Here is a 27,653-nt window from a genome sequence, read left to right on the forward strand (position 1 = left end):
CTTAATATGTTCTTTTACCTGCTCAATAACCTGTGACATATCCTCAGCAAACTGGTCAGCAGCAAAAATTCGCTCCCCCAAGTGTGTTATTGGAGTGGGTAAACATTGCCCATAGATGATTTCAAATGGGGCTTTCTTGGTTGAAGTATGTACAGTGTTATGTTGGTCATGGACATAAGCTCGAAGTAAAGTAATTATGGTTTGATTGGCATTCTTACTTTGTCCATCTCCTTCAGGATGGAAGGCTGTAGTAAATTTCAGTTTGGTTCCGAGATTCTCTAATAGGGCTGTCCAAAAGTTGCTAATGAAACGGCCATCATTATCGGATACAATAGATTTTGGTAACCCATGTAACCTAAAGATTTCCCTAATGAATAACCTTGCTGTTTCAGGACCAGACAACTCCTTTTTACAGGGAATAAAATGAGCATGTTTACTCAGCCTATCTATAACAGTGAAAATCTGCTCAAACTGACCAACCTTGGGGAAACCTGACACACAATCCATTGTAATGTGTTCCCACCGTTCAGAGTGAATAGGCAAAGGCTGCGAAAGACCAGCAGTCTTACTTATGCGCTGACATATGTCGCATTGTTGAACAAAGACTTCTTTGCGAAGTTTAGGCCAATGGAAGTACCTCTCAATATTATTAATGGTCCCTCTCATGATGTCTAGAATATGGACTCGCATGTAACTCACTCATGACTAGATACCGAAATGTTTTGGGTACACATATGGCACGTCCCAACAATAAGTATCCATCCATGATGGAATAAGCCTCTAAACCCCCAACCTCGTTACTCTGAATCTTCCCATAAATGTCAGCGAAGTCCTCATCTAAAGGACAAGCTTCAGCCATTGCTCCTAATGATTTCTCCTTAATCACAAAAATGTGATTAACTTGGGACCGTCTACTCAAAGCATCAGCTACTAAATTCTCCTTTCCTAGCTAATATTCAATATTTGATTGCCCAAAGGATTGAATATATTCAGCCCATTTGATTTGCCTTCAAGAAACAATGGGTTGAGAAAACAAGTGCTTGATACTTTGATGGTAAGTCTTAATCTTGAAAGCAAAACCATATAAATAATGCTTCCATAACTTTAAAGCATGAATGACTACCAGTAACTCCTTCTCATACGTGATATATTTCAATTCAGCCCCTGGAAGTTTTCTACTCTCATAAGCAATGGGATGCCCTCCTTGCATCAACACTACCCCAATCGAGGTACCACTCGCATCCGTACATACAACAAAGAACTCTTTGTCCATCTCCGAAAGTGTTAAGCTCCTCAAAAGCTAGGAATGCTTCTTCAACAAATCTGTAAGTGGAGAAGCAAGATGTGCGAAATTCTTGATGAATATGCGATAATAACTGCACATCCCTAGGAAGGATCTCAGCTCATGTATATTTTTGGGTATTGGCCATTCAATTATGGCCTTAACCTTTTTAGGGTCAACCCGAATTCCCTCAGTAGACACAATGTGTCCCAAATACTCTATTTCTGTCTTGAAGAACTCACTCTTCTTGGTATTTAGGAACAACTGATCCTTCCTTAGGAGCTCCATCACCTTAGAAAGGTGATCCTTATGCTCTTTCTCATTTTGGCTAAAAACTAAAATGTCGTCAGAGAAGACTATGACAAATTTTCCCAAGTAGGGTTGCAAAACCCTTCTCATCAGCCTACTAAAAGTGACTGGAGCATTAGTTAGGCCAAAAGACATGACCAAAAACTCATAATGTCCAGTGAGAGTGCGAAAAGCAGTCTTATGTTCATCCCCAGCTTTCATACGAAGTTGATGATAACCAGATTTCAAATCCAATTTGCTAAAAACTTTAGCACCTTTAAGCATATCTAATAAATCATCCACTCTTAGAATCAGATACCGGTTCTTAATCATAAGTTTATTCAAAGCACGGTAATCTATACACATACAATATGATCCATCCTTCTTCTTGACCAATAATACAGGTGCTCCAAATGGAGAATTGCTTGGTCAATTTGTTTTTCTACCTTCTCCATTTCTATCCTGTTTATCCTGTATGGGACTCTACATGGAGGAGAAGCTCTTGGCTCTAAGTCTATGGCATGATCATCTTCTCTCTCCATAGGCAATTCGAATGAGTCATCTCTTTAAAATTGATTTTCATAAGCTCTAAGGAACTCATTTCTCTCCCGATCTTCTTTTGAGATATGAAGATCTCGTGAATCCTGTATATACACAAGATTACAATCTACCCCTCTTTTTACCAATCTTTTCGCTTAGGTAGGAGTAATCAATGGAATTGTACACACGTCTCGATCCCCTACGATCCTTATGTTTTCATCCTTATGTACAAAGCAACAAGGTAGAAGCCTCACCCTCCCGCTCGGATGCCTTGGCTTTCCCTTTTACTGAATTCGTCTTGGCAATTTTAGCCAAGAGAATAGAACACTTATGCCATACGTGCCCTGGCTTATGTTTCTTACACCCGAAACATTTTCCTTCCTTATTCAACTTCTCCTTCTCCTCGTCCGTCATAGAAGGAAATGGCACCTATCCAAGACGTGATTGGCTGTTCACATTCCTTACAAGAGCTTTACCCTTTCCTTTGTTATTCTTAAATCGGTTTGGTTTCCTAAAAGTGGGTATATTGTTGGTCTTAGATGTTGACCCACCCTCTTTATTGAAGGGTTTACGAGGATTCAATTTCCTCTCGGCTATTTCAGCCAACTTAGTGAGGCCCTTAAGCATGGTTGGGTTAAACATTTCAACCTCGTACCTTACTTTTGGGCTTAAGGCTGCTAAATACTTCTTTCTCCTATCTTCCTCACTCTTTTCAGGTAACTCTCGAGAAAGTTTCCAAAACCTAGCTATAAAATCTGCATTACTCTCATTATCGAACTGCCTAAACCTCTCCCAACAAAAGGTTAAGTTCTCTTCATGCCTCGGTGGCATGAAAGTGGCTTTCAGTTGCTCCACGAACTTAGCCCATTCATGAATAGGCTCTTTTCCCGTTTGTGACAAAGACCACCACATTAGAGCATCCTTCTGCGGATGCAATGTGGCAAGAGCAAGCTTCCTTGCTCGGTCTTGTCTTGATGGGCAAAGTATAGCTGAAAATGGCGAATCCAATTGAGGATTTTGTCAACCTCCCTTGCCCCATCATATTTGGGAAACTCAATTCTCTCTTGTGCTTGGAATTTGGACCTCTTAGAAGGGGTACTCAACTCTTCATCCCCAAAGTTTAAAGTCCTCTTAGTCCCTAATCTTGACATAATGGACTGCACAATCATATTGCTAAGCTGAAAAATCAGCTTATCAACAGAAGTCTCCTCTCTTCCTCTTGCACTTGGATTATAATCCATGTGTGCTGGGTTTTGAGTTGAAGGCGTAAACTCATCACCTTGTTCTTGGCTGGTTTCATTTCTTCTTTCATTACAAAAGAAGAACTCCCTATCAAGAGGTTCTTGAAGAAGAGACTACTGTAAATTTATTTGTGGGTTATCATACTCTAACGAGGGCTCACTTGCAGACATTGCTTGATCAGAGAGCAAAGTATGCCTTCCACGCACAGAAGTCCTTTTGGATACAGATGGGAGGGAGAGTCAATAAACAGTTTTTCTCTACAGTTGGTCCTAAACATAGTAGAGAGAGTGTCAGGCAGCTTATTGACTCTAACGACGTTTTGCAATCTCATCTGGATACCATCATGCACTTAGCGACAACTTTCTATGCCTCCCTTCTTTCCGCAAGTCCTGACACTCAAGCCAGAGATGTGGCTAGAGATGAGATTTGACAGAGTTTACCTGTGTTGGTCACACTAGAGATGATATGCTCACTTGATGCACGCTTTACCAACACAGAATTCAAGAGTGTTTTCTCCGCCCTTCATAAGGGCAAATGCCCTGGTTCCGATGGTCTTACTCCCTTTTTTACAGCCTTTTGGGATATGATAGGTGATCATATTACTTCAGCCCTGCAGGGCATTTGGGACTCGGGTGAAATGCCTGACTCACTAACCAAGGGACTCATACACCTTATCCCCAAAGGTGGCAACACGAATTTTGTATCCCATTGGAGACCCATCACTCTTTTGGGCACTCTGTACAAAATCCTGGCCAGGGCGATCAGCATCCGGTTGCAGCCCCTTCTTCCAGACCTCATCCATGATACTTAGACAGGCTTTGTGCATGGCAGGAGCATATTTGATAATATATTTTCCTTTTGGTAAGCCACAGAGTGGGCTATGCAGAGCGGGCAGAGGCTGGCAGTTCTACTCCTGGACTTTGAGAAAGCCTATGACAAAGTAGACTGGGGTTTTCTTGAGGGCACTCTTCTACGGTTTGGATTTTTAGATGCATGGATTAGAGGGGTGGCCTCCCTTTACAGATCAGTTGGAGGACTAAGGGGTGACAGGTTTCAGATTTCCAGATCAGTTCGTCAGGGATGCCCTTTAGCCCCCTTCCTCTTTCTCTTTGTGGCAGAAGCTATGAGTATCTTCCTTAGATCTCAGGCTGAGCTTTATGGGTTGAGATTGCCCTTGAGACACGAGCATGAGCTTCTTGACTATGAGTTGGCTGATGACACTGCTATTTTTATTGAGGCCTCTTCGCAGTCACTTGATTCTTTCCGGACAGCCTTGGATATTTTTTGCTCAACTGCAGGGGCATACATCAATTGGCATAAATCCTTTGGCTTTTGGATCAGTGATGAGGACACTCCATGCTGGGGAGTTGACATTGGCTTTTCTTGGATTCAAAGGGGTGTTCCTGTCAGGTATTTGGGATGCCAGGTAGGATTGGGCATCTCTCCAGCACAGCAGTTTGCCCCAATATTAGAAAGTATAAGGAAAAAGCTCCTTTTTTGGAGCTCAACCAAACTCGACCTTGCCTCTAGAATTGTGGTAGTGAACCACGTTCTTTTAGCCACCGCCTGGTTTGTGTGTTCTTGCCGGTGCCGGTCTAGGGATTGCATCACTCAGCTCATTAGACCAGTCAGGAATTTTCTATGGAGTGGACTTGATGGCACGGCAGATGTTGCAACGAGGGTGGCCTGGGAGACCATTATTCTCCCTACATGGGAAGGGGGACTTAATATCATTGACCCGGACTTGCAGTGCAGGGCATTGCTTTGTAAGGTGGTGGTGAGAGGACTCATGCCTGGGCAGGAACCTTGGAAGGATTTATTTTTTGGAGGCATTCAGGCTTGCACACCTACCTTAGGAGATGATTGGGTGAACAGCCCTCACTGGATTTTTTCTTCCGCCTATCTCAGGTCTCCTACCTCTCCTCTCATGACTACCATCCTCAAAGCTTGGGGGAGCTTCAGGAACACTCTTCGAAGGGTTCCGCTCTCTACCCTTGAAGAGATTGATAGGCAGCCGATCATTTGGAACGATAGTATACTTGATGAGCATGGCAGACCTCTGGGCACTTCCCATTATATGCAGTGGTCTAGATGGGAGAGAGGCCCCGCCTACACAGTAGGCACTTGGAAGGCTTTTATCAAGCTACCTGAGGATCAGAGACTACAGTCCGTGAGTCACCTCAGAGGGGTAGCACGCAAGATTCAACAGATAGATGCAGCCATCCCGGTGGAATGGACAGTTGAGGTGCCTATTATTTTCACCACTTGGATGGGAGCTAGGGATTTCTAGAGCCTCCTCCAGAAATTCCTACGCAAATCTGCAGTGATGAAGCAGCTATCCCAATGGGAGGCTCTGGAGGGAATCCAACCTCTACTGCTCAGCTGAAATCTCCTGGCATTACCAACCGTGAAACGAAAGAAGGGAATCCCCCTCTCTCGGCGCCCATGATCTATCCACTCCCACTCTCTTGGGTCCCACTGCAAGCACCTGATAGGTGCACCTCCATATAACCACAACCTTCAAGATCCCAGGGCCAAGAGCAAAGGGTCGGGGTCTAAGTACCACTGTAAGCCCGCTCCATGGTCCACAAAACCAGCAATCATGACAGGCTGAAAGGCAACCTCTAGAAGAATATCATCCGTGGATCTAGAGAGTATACCTCCATCCCTAACGTCAAAGACCAAAGCATCTTTCCCAAAACCTCGAAGAGTGATCACCTGTAGAGGAACTGCTGTCCTAGAAAGATCACTCTTTTCTTTTGGCTTTCTATTCATGAAGGGATTGCAGTGAACTTGTGGAGATCACGATTTGGGATTGATCCCACTTGCCCTCGTTGTCATTCTGCAGAAGAGTCAATGCGACATTGCCTTTGGGACTGCAATCAAGCGAGAATTGTTTGGAAAGGAGTTGCTCGGATACTCAACATTTTTCATACTTCCCCTTTCTTCATGACTTGGGGCTCGGTCGCATGGTTATCCCTTACTGGGCCCCAGGTGTTTTATGAGGGTGAGCCTTCTTCTTGGACACTCTCGATCAGCCGACAGGAGATAGAGCCCTGCTCTCTTCAGGATGTACCACATATTCCTTTTAGAGCTTCACATGCTTCAGTGGACACCTCTTGGGAGATTTTGGCTAGCATTTTCTCTTGGCACATTTGGAGAGCCAAATGCACAGAGGCCTTGGATGACACCCAGATACACCCATCACAGGTGTTCACGGGTATTTGGAGTGACACAGTTCACACTTTGATAGCCATATGGGCTAGCATGCAGGGCCCTTCACGGGCAGCCTCTTCTAGGAGGACTATATTTCTTCGAGTTTGGAGGGGTTCTCCCTTTTTCTCGGAGATTGCTACCGGATTGAGATGGCACTATCAGCCCCAATCCTTTCTTTTTGGCTCTTGAGCTTTCCATGCATTGCATGTTGTATCCCGTATTCCCGTATGGAGCTTGCTCTAACGATTTTCTTTAATACTTAATAGAAGTCTCTTTTTTGCAAAAAAAAAAGATGTGTGTAACTCTCACCTAATCCATCCTCTTCAGGAGGGGTGAAGGTGTTCTTTTTCTCTCTCCTTGGGGTAATGGAGGAAAAGGAATAAGTTCATTGTTATATCTCCCTTCCCTTTCCATTCTTTCCTTTTAGTAATACAAGAGAGAAAATGACTTGCTATAATTTCAAAAAAGGGATTTTAAGCTTTTCTTCTTGTATTTCTGCTATAAACTGGTACGCTCCATTTGGGCTACTTATTTTGAGCAAATTGGAGCTCTAGATACCGTTATAGGGGGTACTTGATGGGTGGATCACCCCCTTAAAATCTTATTCCGATCCGACTTTCCACTCGGGAGAATGGGGGGCTCTTTTTCTCACGGTTTAAGGACTTTAAGGGTACATTCACACCGGGGGGGAGAGTCACCCCGTTCACCATTCAAGACCAACAATTTCCAGGAAAATCCCTTGTTTCATAACATCAAGAATTCAAGGTTGGACAAGAAGGAGAGGTTTGTTTGCAAGCCGGAAAGTATGCAATGCACGGAATGCACTGCTCGCAACAAATGCTTGCCGTCAAATGTCCCGACGCCTGAATTTGCTATCCCGCGTTTGCTAATCGAGCCTTCTCTTGCTCCGCCATCCGCGGCAGCTATCGTCACAGACCGTACCTTTCTCTCCACCGTCCGCAGGTGCTTCCGTCACGCTTCCACGCATTGCTCTCTCGTCCTCTTCTTGTCCCGATCATGGACCGTCACCACTCTGATACCTAATGTGAAGAACCAGACTATTCAAGAATGAAAATGTGTGCAATGCATGCAGAATTTGAATGCCAATTGGCCCTCCAATGGGGAAGAAAGCCCTCGTGAGAGTACTTATTTCTATTTCGACCTATATGCAAGGTGGGAGAGAGATGGCGCATGAATGCAATGTGGTACATGAGATTCACAATGAAAGGGTGATACCCTTTTATTAATGTCCCTTGAGATCACTCAAGTTCCATCTTCCCATTTACACCTACCCTTATCCTATGACCCATGCACCTACCATTCCATGCACTCTAATGCACCCTTTCCTTTCCTATTGCCCCTAGGACCTAGACACATGTGTGTACATCTTTATTACTAATCACATTGGCCAATGTTACAGAGTTTGGCAGTACTATTTACACCGCTTGATCGATCATAAATACAAACATATAACCGCACCATCAAATTGGCATTAATAAGATTCTAATGACTATTAATTAACTAAATAATCATTTCTCTTGTCATGACAAAGGCCTACTTTCTACATCAACTAGGTATCTCCACAGTGGATGATGTGGTGGATGACAAGGGCCTTACTCTTTCTTTTCCACAGGCCGGGACACCTTCCTCTCTGGGTATGCATCGCAGGCCTATCAGGTGTATTCTCACTACCATGTTGCTTCCTTTCCATCCAATTCCCCGTTTGTTATTAACCTTCCTCTTCTGGATTGGAGATTTGATCGAGGCATTCCGGGTTATTTGGTGGTGTTTGGTTGGTGCTTTGCCAGTGGATTCTTTCTTGGCTGCCAAGCGCATTACGTCTTCGCATTGTCCATCTTGTTCGCATCTGCGGGAGACAGTCCTTAAACTACTTTGGACTTCCCCGGTAGTCCGTGACTTTCTTCCCAGATTGGGGACTTATCTTCATGCCCATTTTCCTTGTATTGCTTTTGGCAGGCAGTTTTGGTTGTTTGGGAGATATACCACTACCCCCAACTACATTCAGTTTTTCAGTTGGTGTCATTATTGGGCCCTATGGTCATTATATCATGTCCGTACTTCTCGGCTCTATGGACACTCTAATGTAGATGTTTATCATTTCTTCCGTTCCTCCATGCTTTGCTCTTTGTAGGACGCACATTGCATGGGAGATCTTTCAGCGGGCCAACTAGAAGTGTTTTTTGAGTGTTTATAGTTCTTTTGTACTGGCTGTTCTTTACTGCAGTAGCTTTTACTGCTTTTAGTTGTCAGTATTTTGTCATGAGAAGTACATGTCCCACTCTGGGCCGGCTATGAATGTAAATGCTTCCTCAATGCAAAATTTCTTTTACCCAAAACAAAAAGTGTGTGTGTAGGACTGTTCTTCATACTTTTAATGACAAATGGATTTCACCCCCCAAAAAAAAGGTGCGTGTGTAACCATATTAAGAAGTCGTATTGACCATAGTTTTCTCTCCAACATGTGACGGAAAGCACACGGAAGCCTTCCAATCAAAGATGGTTTGATGAGTAATGTAGGGAAGCAAGACAATGCCATAGAAATGATTGAGCTCAAGTTAAATGATGAGGACCCCACCAAAGAAAAAGACGGTGTCGTGAACTAGAGATGGGAATGTAATGAGACCAGCCAGCTTGCTAGTGATCTAAAGGAAATTAGGACTTCGCCCTCACATTATACAACTTGGTATCTTTGTAATGCTAATTTTGTTTCCATATGTTGTATTCCACCTCTTGGGATCCACTTAAGCCAGCACAACAAGGTCCCCTCAGGTCCTACACACACACGCGTGTGTTTCAATTTTCATTTCCAATTTCACTGTACATTACATCTTTAGGCGTATTCTAGACACCCTAGTTTCCCTACAAGGGGTTTATACATGATGTACTTCGGACATGGTATCATAGAACTTTTTGAACTTCTACAAAGGTGATGCTTCCCTCCCCCGGGCATGAAGTGGATGGAATCATGGGGTATAACAGCTGCTGATATACCAGAAGATGCATCTGAAACCAGAGAGATATGACACATAGAATGCTACAAAAGCTATGGCAAAACACAGGGACAAAAATGTAGTTCTGTAAATAGGAAATTAACTAAATCAACAGTTATCGAATGCAGAAATACTTCAGAGAAGACGTATCAATATCCAAAAGATGGCTAGTCTACAAAATCAGAACTAATTCACGTGGAGAGGGGTAGGTGGGCAAGACCCAAGATCCCCAGAGACACAGGGGAGGTAGAAAATGAGCAGCTTGTACTCCTCAAATGTAGAGCCTACGCTCACATCAGAGAAGGATATGAGGGCAGCTTAGATGGCTTCAGACTCCTCTCCCGATTCCTCTCATATCAGATCAAAGATGCCTGGTAGCCTTCATCCATGAGGCAGTTAGGCATGGAGAGCTCTTATTCAGATCACAGACTCCAAGGACAGAGGCAAGACAAACTAACAGACTCATCTTAGAGTATGATCATGGAGTTCTTCCAACCAAATCACAGGTGGTCGGCAAGGAAGAGACCCAGAGCAAGCAACACGACACACTCAACAGCGGGCCCACACAATCCCCAACCATGTTCAAGACCCGACAGTAGTTACAATGGCCCTTGTCAAACGTAGAGCCATTACCAGGAAGCCACAATGGACCACATCCACAAATATCTGCTTGCGTTCTATCTCTAACCTCCTGCAACCGGGCCCATCATGGTTTCCCACTCCCCCTTTTGGGGCTTCCACTCATGTATCTGATACATCTCTCTCTCAGCCTCTCCCTCTCCCTCTCCCCCTCCCTCAATCTCCCCCCCTCCATCTCTCAGCCTGCCCCTTCTCCCTTGCTGTCCCGCCCTCTATCCCTAGCCTCTCCCTTCCCCGCCCCCTCCCTACCTCCTCTCCCTTGCTGCTCTCACCCACCCACTCCCTATCCCTCTCCGCCTCCCTTCCTGCATCTCCCCCCCCCCCCCCCCCTCTCTCTCTCTCTCTCTCTCTCTCTCCCCCATCGCCTAGCCTCTCCCTCCCATCGCGTGTCGCCTAGCTTCTCCCTCTCGTCTCCCTGTCGCCTAGCACCTCAGCCTCCCGTACAGGCCGTACAGCCGCCGCCGTATAGCCACCTTCATCCTTCGTTGTATAGCCACCGCCTACGGTCGTCTGCTTCAGCCTTCATCATACAAGCCGTACGGCAGCAGAGCAACCTTTTTGTCCATGTCGTCAAGAGCAGAGCAGAAGGGGAGAGACCTAATACACCTCAAACTGGGCTGATCCCCTGGCCCAGTTTGAGGGGTTAGCCTCAACTAAGGGGTCCATAGATTGCACAGGCTACCGTTATGGAGCCCCCCTCTTTCCCTAAGATGAAGCAGTTCAACACCACACCAGTCAGCAAGCCCTCATACTCTGATATTGCAGCCTCATCAGCGACACCCAGCCCATATGCACTATACTTTAAGCAAAGGATTGGATCAAACCCGCAGGAGCAAATCTAATATGTACAGCAGGAAGTAAGAGAGCTCATGCTTATGGTAGCAGCCCTCGGTAAGACAGTGAAGGAGATGCAAAGGATTGGATCAAACCCGCAGGAGCAAATCTACTATGTACAGCAGGAAGTAAGAGCTCTCAAGCTTATGGTAGCAGCCCTTGGTAAGAAAGTGAAGGAGATGGAAAATAATGGTAAGCAGGAGATCATTGCTGAAGATCTACAAAAATGCAGCTCATCTCCACTAGCACCAACACTTGTCTCCACGGTCAAAGAGATGATTACCACTCAGGTCATTGTGCATTGGGGGGCTGCCAGAGGATTGTCTTGGCTGTCTAGTTGATGTTTTTACTGAGGGATACACAGAAGAAGAAAAGCTCACGTGTCTCAAGAAGGAGATACCACAGATAGAATGGGATGAAACTGACATCAATTGTATCTCTCAGAAGGGAACACAAGTACAAGTTTATTTCACAGAGAGGGAAGGAAGAACCAAGATTCTCCGAGAGACAAACAAGCTGAAAGGTACACAGGTATGGATATCTGAGGAGCTCACTCCAACTCAGCTCAAACAAAGGAATGTTGAACTTGCTGAAGTGAAGGATGCACGCAAAGCTGGAAAATGACCAATCTGTCATGATGGACAAGCCTTGATTCGTGATTTCAAATTGAACCCAAAGACTCTCAGTCTTAAACTGATGTTCTTCAAGATGTTTTTCTAAGATAGGGCTGAGTTGCCTTGAGCACTCCCTCAACTCTCTGGATACACAGATGTATCTGCAACTTTTTTGGTGTGTACCTTGTCCCATAGACCCGTGAGGTCTCCTGCGGACGTTAATAGATCTCTCTCTCTCTCTCTCTCTCTCTCTCTCTCTCTCTCTCTCTCTCTCTCTGTGTCTCTCTCTCATGCGTGCTCTGGACACACCAATAGATCCCACCTCCCCCCATTAGTCTGGCAGCTCTTCATTCCTTGGTCTTCAATATGCATCTAGAGGGAGACCACTCGACTACATCTATCTTCATTGGGTTAACTCAAGATGACAAACCTCAACCAGCAGGGTCTATAGTGCACATTGCACGACACTTCAGATCTAGTTTATATCTTGTACTTCGTTGTTATTTAGTGTTTTAAATAAGTAGAAAGGCTCTCCTATATGGCAATTCACACACTGTATTCAACTTTGTCTAATAGACCATTTTACGTAGTTCCTTCTTTCTTTATTTTTCTTTCTGTCCATTTGCCATGAACACCCACCCTCCCAAAATATAAACAAAGGATACCTCCTCCATTGCATCAAGTTCCATCAAGAGATCAGGTAGGACTGCCAACGAAGCTTCATTCTCCCTGATTTAAAAATATATGGCATGAGTCAGTTGTAACATTTTCCACTAATTGTCAGTATTATAGCCCTAACCATGGACATGACCACCAATCAAATATTCCATAATCAGTGTGCATATGACCTCTGCTTTATTGCTCGATATGCATCCATAAAGTGGAACTCTCGTAAGCACTCTTCTCTCAATTCCAAAAGATTAGCAAGGCCAAGGTTTCCATAAGCAGCCGGTTCTTCCCGCAATCTTCACAATACACAAAAGCACGTAGACATGAAAAAGCTCATCTTTTCAATTACCTCAACACTCAGCAAGCAGGTAATCACAATGAGTCATTTCCAATGGGCTACAATGGACACTCACTCAAGCATCCAGAATGTGCATGCATACATAGATGTGTAGTACAAGTATTTCAAGAATATGCCCATTGATATCTCAGGATTACCTTGCAAGGTGGGCACGGAACGCCTGTGCAAAAGCATCTCCTCTACGCTTGGCATCATCAGTAGCACCCTCACTCGCAACAGCCTTCCAAAACAGATAAGATTTAGTGCTCACAATACTGATGGCATCTTGACCTTAAACTGGTCTCACAGGAAAATGACATATTGAATTCGTTTGGACCAATTTACCCTTTACTCATTACTCACGCACAAAGCTCTAACCTCCGCTAATGGGGCATCAAAAGCATAGAAACTTGGTACAAATTTATGACCATTTACTTGCCATGATGCATCGGTGATGCTTCAACTAATGCCTGCCTATAGGTCAATGCCTGCCTATAGGTCAATGACAGTTCAACGCAGTTGAACAGCTTGCATATTATGATAAATTGCAATAAGCAATTCACACTGCAAGAAATATGAAATAGCAAATTATGCACGGGATGCAAACGAAAATTAAAATATCATCTTTGAGACACTGGGAGGAAACAAGCACGTGGTGATGAAAGAAAGACTCAAACAAACAGGCTGCATTCTACTCTGCTTATTAGACCCCAATAGGACATACAGGCTGAGGCGGCTTGGGCAGCCATGCAGACTATTGATATTAGAGACCACTATGACCTAGAGGCACAGGGATGACATGAAGGGCAATCTTGTAGTCTGGGGTAAGGATGGCCAGAATAGTATGCCAGATGAAGAGGTGGAAAATATCTGCAGTAGTCCATACAAGCTAAGAATTAGGGCCCCAGGCATATATCACTACACCACTTGCTACCGAAAATGTGTCATACATCAAAGATATGCATTGAATGAAGACTGGAGGAAACCAGCAATTTCACAAAGCCATTTCATGCAAGGCTCATTAGACAAAGTGATGGAATCAACTCACAGTATCAACTAATGTTGGCAGATGGTCAGATAGAATACTGAACCAGTACCTGCAAAATGCAACACAGTTAAAAGGAGATGAATCACAAGGACCTTATGCACGTTTGTATGTTAAGTCTGCCATTACTGATGCTAAGTATTCAGTGTGTATGCCAGCTATATCATTCTAACGGTAAATTAGAGCGCATATAATGTTAACCTCCAATTTGGATTACAAGTAACTGCCACACATGGAATATTGACCACATGCACAATTTAAAATCATCAACAGGACATATCAGTGCGCTGTTTGGTTGGCAGAAAGAAAAGCTCTATGTACAAAGCTTTCCTGCCAAGAATTCCTTTCTTTTTCAAACTTTTGCTCAATGTGCTCAGGAGATTCTAGTATCTTACACATTCAGCAACATGCAGCTATTAAACGTCATATCAAAAACCCATGTAAAATGGTTACTGAAGCTTGAAACTCAAACAATGTCTATAATACCAACGTAACAGCTGAAAATGCACATTTGACCAGCTTACCTTTCTGAGCAATTATTTGGTCAAAACATATATATATAAATCAAAAGAGTCAATTGCACTGTTGGTGTCCTATGCAGATCTTCAGAAACTAGACTTTGGAAATCAGGAGAGGCCCAGACCAGGAAGGCATTAATTGTTCAGTTAAGACTGCTAATAGTGTAAGGTTCTTGTTATGTTGCACAAACGGGCATACTTCCCAATATGTCAATGGAAGCTACCAAGCATAAAGGCTGGTACCAGGGAGGACTTGAATGTTGAGAGAGCGTGTAGTACAGAAATTTCTAGAGAGAATACGGCAAGAATTGAAGGAAATGTTGGCCCTTCACTGAACCTAGTGGAAGACCGATTGCTTAAACGAGAATCGCTCTTCAAGCGATGGATAGTATGCAAATTGAAACAAAAAGGCAGTGAGGGCAGATGGGGTACAGATATGAAACCTTGAAAAAATTAGGGCACTTAGAGGAGTTAGTGGCATCTACACTTGGCCCTTGTAAGAACGCAGCCCAATTGTCACTATGCTTTGTCACAAGCTTCATCATTGAGATTTTTTTTTTGGCCATATAGTAAGCTCCCTTTCTAGTAATTTGGGGCTTGAGTTCTCACACGAATACCAAGCTACTCGTGGGACAGCTGTGTCCTTGAGTTTGGAAACTGGTCAATACATCCTCCTGCCGATGTTTGGCATTCGTCTGCCTTCAGTGAGACACCCTGGCTCCGAAACAGAGGCAAAACCAGATGCTGGTGCTCTTATGCCTATCATTGAGGATGAATGGAGGCATCTTGGTCTGAGCCATTGCCTACCACTGCAGGAGCACTCGCTAGTTATACAAATATGCACGCCCCACCCTACCTCAACCACTCTGCAAGAGTGCGAGTTCAGTTTATAGGTAGTCTATCCACTATGCTTCACTACATTGCTCAATCTCAGGCATAGGAACTCCAGTAGATTGGCCAACAGAAGCCAGCAGATGGGCTCGAAGGTCAACCAGATTGGCTAGGTATTTAGCACAGCCCTCCAAGATAAGGGCAAATAGCCCAAGTATGAGCATGGTGGTGTCATGCGACTGACAGCAAGATAGCACAATGCCCCAATGAATGAGAGAACACTTTTGACTTTCCATTGCCAGAATTTCCAAGCCTTACCCATAGGAGACTTCCATCCTTAGGAAGCTCACAAGTGAGCCGTAGTGTGGTGCGAGTTTCTTTCTCCCTCTCTCCGTTCACCTACCATGATCTAATCTTGTTCACTCCCTTCCTGATTTCGGAGCACCAAAGTTGCTGAGTTTTTTGAAGGAGAACAGGAGACACTTGCCAAATCACGTTTGAAGTGACATTGGGTGGCAGACCTAGATTCAAGAAAACAGTTTCAAGTATTTAACTTCGAGGTCCAGATCTTGCTTGTGAAATAAAAATTGCCACTCTGTTGAAGGTTAAAATTGTGAATGTATCTCCAAAGGATAAGGTCCACAAGGAATGAAGGTATTCACTCCATGGCTGAAATACATTTGCAGAAATGTGTATGTAATTGACCACTCTCCCCTTTTTCTACCATGATATTTTCTCCTTCCTTGATTTCCTCTCACCCATACAAATTTCCGATATTGTTCTCTTCTTTCCACCTCACTCCCTTCTCTTTTCCGCTTGCCCTCTCTTCCCTATTAGCATTCCTCCCTACCTTGCATCTATCCTTAGCAGTATCTCACATTTAGTGTTTGCAGCCCACTGAGCTCTCTTTCATCCTTCAGCTTAGCTATGCACACATTCACACCACACGACTGATCCAACAGACATGTTCAGATTAGCTTGCTGTGTGGCAGCCAAAACTCATCAAACCTGCTGATAGTGATGACGACCAGCACATCTTGGTTATGGGGGACTACAAGGAATGCCTCGAGTGCACCCCTCCACTGCTCAGTCCATAGCTTAAAGAAATGTGAAACGCTCTAAAAGGACAAGGGGAGGTTCAAATTTTCAGTTTGTATTTTTGGTGTCTTACAAATGCAGTTTTTATACCCTGCATATGCTGAAACTATACAATACCTATAATGCCGACTGATTTTGAAAGCACTCTAGACTCTAAGGTGCTACTAGCTGGTAGTTACAGAAATCTAGACAAAATTTAAATTAGAGTGTGAGCTTTGACCATAAAAAAGTAATATAGAGACTAGAATCTAAATAAATTTAAACTTTTTATTTCAAGTGTACCGAAATATTAATATCTTCCAGGTAAGTACATGTAAAATACTCCACATTCACTGGTAATGAAATATGTCTAATGGTTACCCTTTGGGGTGGGAACTCACTCGCCGACAACAAACTGATTGGGTTTTGGCTAAGCTTCGGAAAAAGCTTGAGTATTGGAAACTGGCAACCTGGCCTTTGCACGTTCGTCTTCGAATAGTGCAGTCCATCCTTGTGGCATATATTCAATTTTACTTGCCATTGATCATGTTCACTAAGGCAGATCTTACATCTTTCATGTCTGTCTTTATGGAACTCTTCTGGCGATCCAAACATGGCAAAAAAAGTCTCAAGTTGCTTTCGATGCATCACATTTGTTCTCCCAAGATGCATGGTGGATTGAACATCACGGATATTCATGTGCATATTCTGGGGAAAACGTTGCTGCAATTTCTGCAAGGTGATCAGCCTTGGGCTCTTATGATTAGGACTCTGGTCACTCATATCAGTATTTCTGCGTTTGGTCATTGGCAACTCGATCACTGGGATTTCTTTTTGGCTGCACTAATGGCACTTTGCCTGGATGCCCTTTTGTCTCCCGCTTACTTCTTGACTGGATGCAGGTTCTTTCTCATCTGGAACGGAATGGACGGCAATCTTTGCTTGGGAATTCTTTGAGAGCTGAAAGCATTCACTGGTCGAAAGTCTTTCAGCCTCCCTTGGCTTTACAGGAACCTCGACGTTCCTACTTTGTCTCGTTTAAAGGCATCACCTCGGTTGCTGATGTTATAGATGATGCTGGTACTGTGCTCCTCTTTTCTCTAGCAGCCACTCCATATGGATTGGGCTCTCATTATCGTCCTTTGTGGCAATAAATTACTTCTATGCTTTCGCCCTTTGTTCCGATTCCTCCTTTGGAACTCCAAGACCGACTGGAAGATTGGACTTTGACTTCTCCAAGGTCCTCTTCTCGTTCTTTGAGGCTATCTCAGATTACTGTACCTGCATTGTATAAAATCCTTTTGCCTCAACCTTGGGTTTCAGAGAGAGGTGATTCTGTTTGGCCAATGCATCGCCCAGCCAAGTGGTGGAGGAGAAGATTACAGCAACTTTGGGCCTATAAAGTACTGCTTCGCCAACAGGTTTTCTTTTGACGAGTTCTTTTGGGAGTGTTTCCATCTGGACAGCTCTTAGCTCATCGACACATTGCTCCTGCACTTTTCCATAGATGTTCTGCTTCCTCGGAGACTGTGCCTCATGTGTTTTGGCATTGTCCGTGCTCTCGTGAGTCTTTTGATCTGCTTCGACAGCACCTGCGACCGAGATTCCCATCTGTTCCGTTTGGGAAGTTCTTCTGGCTATTTGGGTTTCCAGACCGGAGTTTCATCTTTTCTTCGTTTGGGTTCGCTACTGGGCACTATGGACTTTATGGACATATAGGAATTGTAAAGTCTTTGGTGATCCTACTTTCTCTCTGTTTGGATTTTTTAGGCGTTCTCTGCAGCAATCTTTCTTTGATTGCTTGCAGACCCGCTGCATAGATCATGAGGTCTTTTTGGCATATACTGAAATTTTCAGTTGATGTAATTATAGAACCTTTCTTTGAGGTTATACTCATATAATATAATCAATCAATGATTTCACCCAAAAAAAAAAAAAAGTGTGTGTGCGCGCCCACTGCTCTTTGACTGATGTGATAGAGCGCTCGCCTTATCAATCGTGCTAGTCTTCCTTGAGTGGGGTTTTTTGCTTATGTGATGCCCTGCGATCCCCTATTTGATCTGTCTACCTCTCTTCTGACCCACTGCCCAGTTTGAATTACCCTCAAAGCGCTGCCTGTGCCTCTTCTTCAACATCTGCCAACTCTTGCAGCGCTTCTGGGAAGGCCTCTCCATGTTCCGGGACCGGAGTTTTTGCAGGCTACCCGTGATGTTCGACTCGGTATCTTATGGGATATGATGCAATCTGTGCCATCTACTCTGGATCTTGATTTGGGCTTTGCTGATCCAATGCGCATCAGGCTACATTTTGCTTCTTTTCCTACATCCTGTTATCGGTGTCGTCAGGTTGGTCATTTTGCACGTGCCTGCCCTTCTACTTCCATGACCACTCCTGCTGCTCCTTCAGCAGTGAAGTTTACTCTTCCTTCTCCTCCGGTTTATGCTAAGGCTTTGCTAGATAAGCCTTCTTTTACTACTCCGAAGCATTACTGGAGGAAGGTAGAAAAATCACAGGCCACTCTTTCTCTTGCTGAAGAAGTTTAGGATCCGACTCCTATTGAGCATCTTTAGCCTCCTTCCCCTCAGGATATGGATGTGCCCCTTACAAAGGGGATTATACGGGATGCTGCTCCTGCTCTTTCTCAGATTGATCCTCAAAGTGAAGCTGAAATGCTGAGTCTTGCTTTATCAGATGCAGCTCCTTCGTCGAAGGATACAGATGTTGATTTAGCCACTTTGCCTTTGATGCCTGTGCCAGAGTCTTCTTCTATTCGGGATGCAGAAGTGCCTTTTTTACTAGAATCTTTTCATCCTATGTTACAACAAGTTTTTGACCCAGTAATTCAAAAATTTCGCGTACCAGCCTATATTAAGAAGGATCACAAGGGCAAAAAACAGCTTGTTTTTATTGATGGTGTGGTTTCATCACTGCATCAGTTTTTACAGAGCAATAATTGAAGCTGGAAGATGTTGTGTTTGATCCTCCTCCAACTTGATATGTAACTTTTTACTTGGCTGCCTCATGACTTTGGCTCTGAGGCTTTACTTGTAAAAAAAAATTCCTTGTACTTATATTGGTGGGTTTTTACCTCTTTTGAGGTTTCCCACACAGAAATATAAGATTTCACTAACAAAAAAAGTGTGTGAACATATAAGTAGTGACTGCATGATTGTAATGAATCTCGTTAATGGGATGTGCTGAGGTAATGTTGATTCATGGAAGTTAACAGAAAAACATGCCCAAACAGGTCAGTAGCTTGTCATTGCAACTGTTTGTCAAACTTGATGTACTTAAAGGTATCTTTTCGGAGGCACATAGAACATTCGAGAAGTTTTTAGGTGAATTGTTATCATGGTGAAAGGAGTGTCCCTTTGGGGCAAATAGATGAAGTATCTCTTTTGTTTACAAGGGTATCAATAAGAGAGATTTCCAATTAATGGGAGCAGGGGGTATCAATACTCACTCATGTATCAGTGATACATAACAAGGGGGGATCACACACACACAACTTCTGTTTTTTTTGTGAAACCACACACACACTTTTGGTGAAATCACACACACTTTTTTTTTTGAGTAAATCCACGCGCGCGTGTGCAAACACACATAAGCAAATACTACATGTTCCAACGTTGAAACATTGTAATGGCTGCTGATTTAAAAAAGCAAATTGAATGTCACAACGATTTGATGGCACATAATTTTATTCAAGGAAAGCAAAGAGGCGTAAAGAAGCTTACTCTCTTTCTTCATACTGGCTCAAATCAACAGTGTTCGGTTCATATCTGCAGAAGACCCACAAAAGAAAAGCAGCAGCAATAAATTGACTAAGGAAAACTTTGTCTCATCAATCAACCAAACTCGAACAGGCTCTCAATTTGCACAATGGGATGTACATTTCAAGATATGTAGATATAGCCTAAAAGTCCCAATTCTAATAAACCAAAAAAGTACATGGAAAAAAGGGTTTATACGTTTAAGACGAAAAAAAAAAATTGTGCACTCAGAGTCTGATTCTTTTTAGACCACTATGTAGGCAAAAGGTGTTTCTAAGAGAACAAAACATGTGAACTGTGCTCCCGCCAATGACTGTCCATGTACATGACACTTTAAGCCTGATATTTCTAGGTCAAACTCTTCACATCCCCACTAAAAGATATTGAGTTGGTGAAACCATAACACTAGTATGAAAGATTTCTAGCTGCAAGGAACTGAGGTAGCATGTAGGTTTCTATAAATGAAATATAAGTGCGACAAAGTTAACTAGCAACCATTCCAACCCAAGCTCAAATGCAATTCATACCATAAGTTCTCAAAATTGGAGTCACAGCCAGTTTTCTATACAAGACCATGAATCACAAGTCTAACTTCTTTGTATGTCTATCATACTCTATAGACACCCTATGCATGCATAGAGATGGCTCAAACCAGTCTTCGACATTACACCAGTCTCATATGCTTGACGTCACCTTCACTTATAACTGTTATAACTGACTACCTTAATGTGTTAACATATACATTGCTACTTAAGGTGGTTAAGTGTGGTTTTAACATGTCAATACCTCCCCTAAGCAGTATCACGCTATTATCCTTAGCCTTTTAATGTAGAGGCAATGATCGATCTCACTTCTTAAACCCTGGGACCGAATGAAAGCATCAAACTTCTGATACCATTCTCTAGGCGCTTGCTTAAAGCCATAGAGACTCTTTTTCAGCTTGCAAACCAAATGCTCGTTGCCCTTTTCTTTAAAGCCTTCGGGTTGTACTATGCTAATTTCCTCATGCAGATCCCCATGCAAGAAAGCTGTCTTAACATCCATCTACATAAGCTCCATATCCTCTACGCCACAAGTCCAAGTACACATCTAAGTGTGGTCATCTTCACAACCAGAGAGAAGATCTCATCAAAGTAAACACCCTTCTCTTGCTTGAACCCTTAGCAACCAAACGGGCACTTGTCAATTGCTCCAACCTTAAGTGTCTCAGAAATTACGGATCTACTCTCCACTGTTCTCTTCAAATTTGCATTGGGCCTCCATTGGACTTAAGGGTGACCTATCTCACTGTCACTTGTCGTCTCTTCTTTAGCCCATGACTATTTTTCATCCTAGCCTTAAAATCAATCTGAGATTGGTGAGTACAGGTGAATTTTTTAATGGAGAATACACTATTTAGAGTTTTCAACGATTGGTTTTGTCAAGGATAAAGCATAAATAAAAGCACACCATACCTATGCAAACTCTCCTATCCTTTAAAGTTGAAGGGACTAAGTCGCCTACTTGTCATTAATAGGATCACCAGATTTGGGATATACATGCACCCAATAGAATGCACCTGATGTTGGAAAAGGTTCCATCTCAAATTGGTCGCGAAAATTAAATTGAACAACCAAAAGGGTGAGCTTCCTTTTCAACAATCATCAAGATACTTTGTCTCACGAATCATTTTCGTAGAATCACCACTCTTCTTAATTGACCAACGTTAAGTATCAAGCCAAAGCCACAAGAGTATGAAGATTTTCTCTTGATTGTATTGACTCTCGAGGGGTTCACCTCATAACATTTTAGTGTATCGCGTGTAGTCAAAAGGAAGGGTATTTTAATTCAAGTTTTTGCAAAATTTTAACAAGATTAAAATAACAGCAGGGGTTTTTTGATTCAATTTGAGAAAAAATCACTTCGTTCATAAGTAAAAAGGGGTGTTTTTATTGGGGGCTCATTTTTCAATTGAGGGGTTTTTTAAATAACCCTTAAATGCACGTGATACACAAGGTTCCTTAGTGGTGCACCCAGTGATATAGCAACTACCTCTACTCATCTCTCTAGGCAAGTGTGCCAATGCTTCATGGACATTACAGCTGTGAAGCATTGCGGACAGCTGGCATCCACCCTGTCTCCTGGTGTCTGGGAGTCATTGTGCTAGAAGAGCCAAAAGAACATGGAAATTTCTCTCTTCTCATAGGATCTCCATGAAGGTCCACGTCGTGCTTGGAAACCAATGTTGTTACATTCTAGTTAGAATGTGGCATAAACTCACATGGATTAGGGACAAAAGATCCTCAACGAGACCAACGATAATGTGTATGAATGTAATTAGTTGATTGTGTTGGTAAATTATAAGCATTAGTCAAGGATTTGGCTCTTGAACTCTTTGATGATCGGAGTTTGGGATAACTAGGAAGCTCCCATACACCTTAGGTGTGTTAATTCATTTACTATCTCCTAGGAGTAAAAGTCTAGGGGAAAAGAGAAGCCTAGGGAATTAGAAATGGCCAAGTCTTTAAGATTGATGAATGAGAAAGGGTTATAACATTAGCAAGTAGTTAATTATAGTGAGGATCTTTCTATGAATTGAGGGCCAAGCCTACACGCTGGAAATTGAGCGCCAAGCCTACACGTTGGAAATGAATGTGTTTCTTTGTGTAAGAGAATACACCCAAGCTGAGCATATCAAAGAGGTAGAGTTGGTGCAAGCTATGGCATTTGACTGGGCAAGATTCCTTCTCGAACGCATATGTGTTTCTTAGAGAGTGAACTAACTTCAGCATAGCAGTTTGGTGTGTGATGTTTTGTGTGGGAAGCAATGTAAAGTTGCTAATGTATAAGAGAATACACCCAAGCCGGGTGTATCACAGAGAAGTAGAGGTGGTGCGAGCTATAGCATTTGACTAGGCAAGATTCCTTCTCGAACGCATGTGTGTTTCTTAGAGAGTGAACTAACTTTAGCATAGCAGTTTGGTGTGATGTTTTGTGTGGGAAGCAATGTAAAGTTGCTATTGTGGAAGTTGCAAGCGGAAATTTATTTTTAATAAATCACTCTTGGTAACGCATGGGTCATACTACATGTAAAGTGCCTTGGAATTTCATAGTCGGACTGGATGTCATCACGATAGTGCAGCATCAACAAACTATAATAAAAGTTGAAAGTTTCTAGATTTGGGAGCGGCAATAACCTGTACAAAAGAGTGAAGATTTGCACGAACAATTGTGGCATAGCATAGCATCATGGCATATGATGGGCATGCACTCAGGGATAGTCTACCATACGACTTTTGAAGCAGTGTGAGCGAGATGGGAGGACTTAGCATTATATTTGCGTTATAGGGCTCTTTTTCATCACTAAGCCATGTCATTGCGCTAAAGCCCATCGTTGGGCTGATCGAATGGTGATCACGCTGTGTGACTCTCGTTTGTGGTGAGGGTATGCACCCACGCACTAGCAAGGATTTCAAACAACCAATAGTTGCGGTTTATATTGGATAAGAAACCAAAATTCAAAGACAATAGTGTCTACAATTCTCAAAGAAGTTAGAAGTTTGCAAAAGCTTAGTGGCAAGGATGGTTCAATGCTAACATTAGAATTCAAGGGAGTTTTCTCATCTTCATTGGGCAATGCATGCTACTACTCCCTGAGGGGACGAGGCTTTTCCAGATTGGCCAGGATTTGCAAAGTGTGAATAGTCTAATTGGGGCAAAATAAGTGTATGCTTAGTTGGGATGTTCCCTCCATGATTCAACCTGCAAATCCAGCATTTGAATTTTTGAGGGGCATGCATAGTGATTGAACGTCAAGAAGCTATAAGATGGAATCTAAGATGGCCGCAAATAATACGCTGGATTTGGGAGCACCTTATCTCTCTCTTTTTCAATTGATTATATTCTTGTTATATTGCATCGTTATAGTTTTGGGCTTTATTGTATCTAATTTATGCCCGTATAGCTGTGGTTTTGGGATCTACTTAATGCGATTGTGATTACAGTTTTGGACAATGTGTGTGTTTTATTAAAAAAACCATAGTAAAGTGTTTAGACCCAAGACTTGGAACTCTATGAATAGAGGTAAACTGGAAAAGTATTGTGGTCGACGGCAAATCATAGCTATGAGGTCATTGAGGGCTGGTTTCACAAATGGGATGAGGTGTTTGCCATTTGTGGAATTAGGCATGACATCAAGAAAATCTACTAGGCCACAAACGCATTTACTGAGGCAGCAGATAGATGGTGGATAAAATAGCAAAGGGGTGAAATAGCATCCTTCACCTAGGAAGGATTCAAAAGCCATTCTAGCGTCTTGACGAAGCGTCCTGAACTTGGGATGAGCATTGAGTACAAGTATCTTCATCAAAAGACTTTATCAGTAGCCGAGTACACTTATAAATTTAGGAAAAAGTCATCAAAAAATATAAACCTCTTCCTCAGTCGGTGTGGGTAAAAGATTATGTATTTGGACTGAATGAACAGGATTAAGATGGAAGTTTGTGCAAACAAACAGGATGAAGCAATCGCTATAGCCCTGAACTGCAAGGATGCTAGAGGCAAGCCGAATATGCAAGTAGAGGCTCAGTACAAATACCCGAACACACGTGGGTCTCAAAAGAGGTGGGTTAGAAAGTCTAGTGTCCCACAACTCAATGGCCAACCCAGTAGACAAAGACAGCTGGGGCCCTTCAAAACAAAGTATCACCATTGGAGTGAAAAGAAAAGTAACCCCCAATCACAGTCTAGCCTGGTCCAAATCCTCTTCGATCCCGATACAGAAACAAAAGGTGAGGAGAGAAGACCTATGTTTAGGATGCCTTCAGCCTCTTCAGTGGAAGGACTGCCCACATAGTAAGGAGCGTCAAATGACTGAGATAAGTGTCTCCGACTGCGACGTGGAAATGCAGGACAATCCCAAAGCCGATCAGATGCAACTGTAGCTAGCGAGTTCTTCTCAGAGGTCAATACCTGTGTCTTTGTGTGTATCTATTGCTAAGCTTGTAAATAGAGCACTTGATAATATCTTATCTAGCCAGTAACAAGATGTACAGATAGCCTTCGTTACTTCTTCAACTAGAGACATGATCACGGACTACTCAAGAGACTAGACAAATTTTATGTGGGGGGGCTCGGCTATGCACAGAGGTGGAGCCATAGGCATCTTGGTGGCAAAGATGGTGATGTATGACCACTCCCTGATTGTGCTTCACTCAAAGCAATGCCATGGAGGAGTCCCTCACAAGAGGGTGCGGATTCCCAATGTGCTGCTACAAGAGGAGGAGATCCAATAGGCCATAGCAAGATATGGAAATAGGAGGATGATCCACCACCAGGGACAGTTAGGCCAAATGGATAGCAAATGCTATTCGGAGTAGTAGTGCTGAGCTACAGATACAAGCTCTTCAACGACGACGATAGTCTCTACAAGAGCAGGAGAGAGCACTACGAGACCGACTGGGGGTGCATAAATTTGATTACCTAGTGGAAGCCCATCACTCTCCTAGATATACATATAAGGTCTTGGCCCCTCCTTTGGAGTAGGTTATCCAGGTCAAAGATTGGGTGTATCCTCCTAGATGGATGTCTTGAATCAGATTGTGGAGCAGTGTTTTTGGCTTTTGGCTGGTATCTAGACCCCTACCGAGAGGACATCCCTTTGGACTCCTAGAGGATTTGGCTTTACGGAGATGTCCCCAGAAAGTACTTGTAGTGGGACCCAAGGGATGGGAGTGGATTGATGCTCAAAAGAGTCTCCCATTCTTTCATTACAGTATTAGATATTTCAGCTTGGTGTTAGATGTTTTGAGTCTCACTGGGAGAGTTTCAGAGTTCTGCAAATTTGCAGAAACGTTTTTGGAAAAGATTCTGAAATTCTCACAGGAAAAGAAAAATCACTCTTTCCTTTTGGCTTTCTACTCATGGAGGAATTGCAGTAAATCAATGGAGTTCAAGGTTTGGGCTTCCCCTTCCTGCGCATCTTGCCTCTCTGCTGAGGAGTCCATGTCAACATTGCCTTTTGGAATCTACTGAGGATTGCGAAGCTCTTGTACAGATTCATTCCCTCCCATCACATGGGCCGAATGGCTTGGCTCTCTTTGGCAGGGCCTTAGGTCCTTCATGGTATGCATAGCTCCTCTTGGGCTTTGTCAATCCAACATTATTTCGTTGAGATGTGCTCGTCTAACTCTCTCCCTACACAGCTACACATCTGTCGATGGAGAATTGTTGGGAGATCATAGCGAGCATTTCCGCTTGGCATATTTTGGAGATCCGTATGCAAAGAGGCACTTGATGGCTCCCAGGTTCACCCCTCTTCCAAGGGCTGGTTGTGAACATCATATAGAGTGTCAGTGTAGTTCATCCAAAGCGCAAGATCCCAGATGGGGCTCTAGAAGTTTCAGCCAGAAATCCTTGGAATTACTCGTATAGAGGATGTTCAAGAGTTTTGCAAGAAAGTTCAACGCTTGAAACCAATTTAGTAAAACATAATTCAGCTTTCAAGCATAGTCGTAAGAACTTACATAAAACAAGCAAACTCCAATCCCTAAAGCCATGAGTCATGACTTAGCTTTGGATGAAGGAGAAGGGGAAATTTTCATGAGTTCAAAATGCTAAATCCAAATATTGGAAGGTTAAATTCAAATTTTATGATTCTCATCTCGTTCCAGAATGTGATCAAATATCCTTTATTTTGGGACAAACCCAAACTTACAGAACTCCAGGTCTATTGCACAGATATTCCTTTTCTGGAGCAGCCTTTCAACGATACAGCTATTTCAATAGATTATAGAATTAATGCAATGAAGTCCATCACCAACATCGGAGTTGATGTTAAGGGCGACACCCCCCCCCCCCAAAAAAAAAAAAAACACACACCCACACACAAACAGGCAATTTCATATTTCATCTTATTCAAAGTTTATAATATTGCTTATAGCACTTAACCTTGAAAGTGTTCAACTGCCAGAGGCTCACAATGAAATTACTTAGCCCCCCTCCTTCATGGAAGCTCATTAAAGAGACATTGAAACATTAGCGTCCTTGAACTCAGAAAATGAGCTTCATTGAATACAGATATGTGGTGAAAATAAGAGTTCACAAAGATCGCCCATGACGATAATAGACCAACAAATCCACCACCAATGAAGAGCATTGATGAAGAAGATAAAAAAAAGGGGGAAATAGTTTACCCCTTTGGATCTTTAAGCAATGGAAATGGCTCCAATGAGGGCACAAGATGAAGAACACCAATATTGAGGGCTGCACTGGCATCAGATCGTAGAGAACCAGAGCGTGCAAGTGGACGCTCAAAACCACCAACACCAGTGGTGCCAGGAATGGCCATGGGAACAGGTGCAGTAATCTCAACACCTTTCTGAACAAACTTCTCCATCCAAGTAATCTGCAAAATTTCAAAACAACACGCATGGCGAAAAAAAGTTCTCAATTTATTAAAAGGAGGAAAAAGAAGATCCTTCTACGTTTTACAACAGACTTTTATTGCATCTTGAGGGTTTTGAATTGGTTCTAATCATCTCAAACATTCAAAAGACATCTCATATTTCAAATATTAAAGTGTCACGGACTTAGTCTGTGTCTATGACATTGTTGATACCCCAAGCAATAAGAAGCCACATACCAAGTAAGTTGCCCTAAAAAATCAGAAATTGTGGGCTGGTGAGGATCCAAGCATGGTGTCCTCGTTCATGTGCATATATACTCATGCACAAGATGAACTTGTAATGCATATATCTA

General features: G+C 43.0%; 1 protein-coding gene across 2 annotated transcripts in view; it reads right to left on the minus strand.

Moving 5' to 3' along the window:
* Window positions 1–27,653, minus strand: part of PANK2 (pantothenate kinase 2) — a 148,617-nt gene that overhangs the window by 14,157 nt on the left and 106,807 nt on the right. For both annotated transcript variants that reach the window (XM_087394129.1, XM_087394128.1), the window contains exons 11-16: window positions 27,089–27,300; window positions 19,881–19,925; window positions 13,721–13,769; window positions 12,831–12,913; window positions 12,515–12,631; window positions 12,332–12,395 (exon numbers count right to left, since the gene is read on the minus strand). In XM_087394129.1, the coding sequence (XP_087250255.1) occupies window positions 12,332–12,395; window positions 12,515–12,631; window positions 12,831–12,913; window positions 13,721–13,769; window positions 19,881–19,925; window positions 27,089–27,300 (570 nt within the window). The remainder of the gene's footprint in view (window positions 1–12,331; window positions 12,396–12,514; window positions 12,632–12,830; window positions 12,914–13,720; window positions 13,770–19,880; window positions 19,926–27,088; window positions 27,301–27,653) is intronic.

This window comes from Dipteris shenzhenensis, chromosome 23 (genome assembly GCF_047967505.1).
Source record: "Dipteris shenzhenensis isolate YYH24624 ecotype China chromosome 23, Dip_SZ_1.0, whole genome shotgun sequence".
Taxonomy (NCBI): domain Eukaryota; kingdom Viridiplantae; phylum Streptophyta; class Polypodiopsida; order Gleicheniales; family Dipteridaceae; genus Dipteris; species Dipteris shenzhenensis.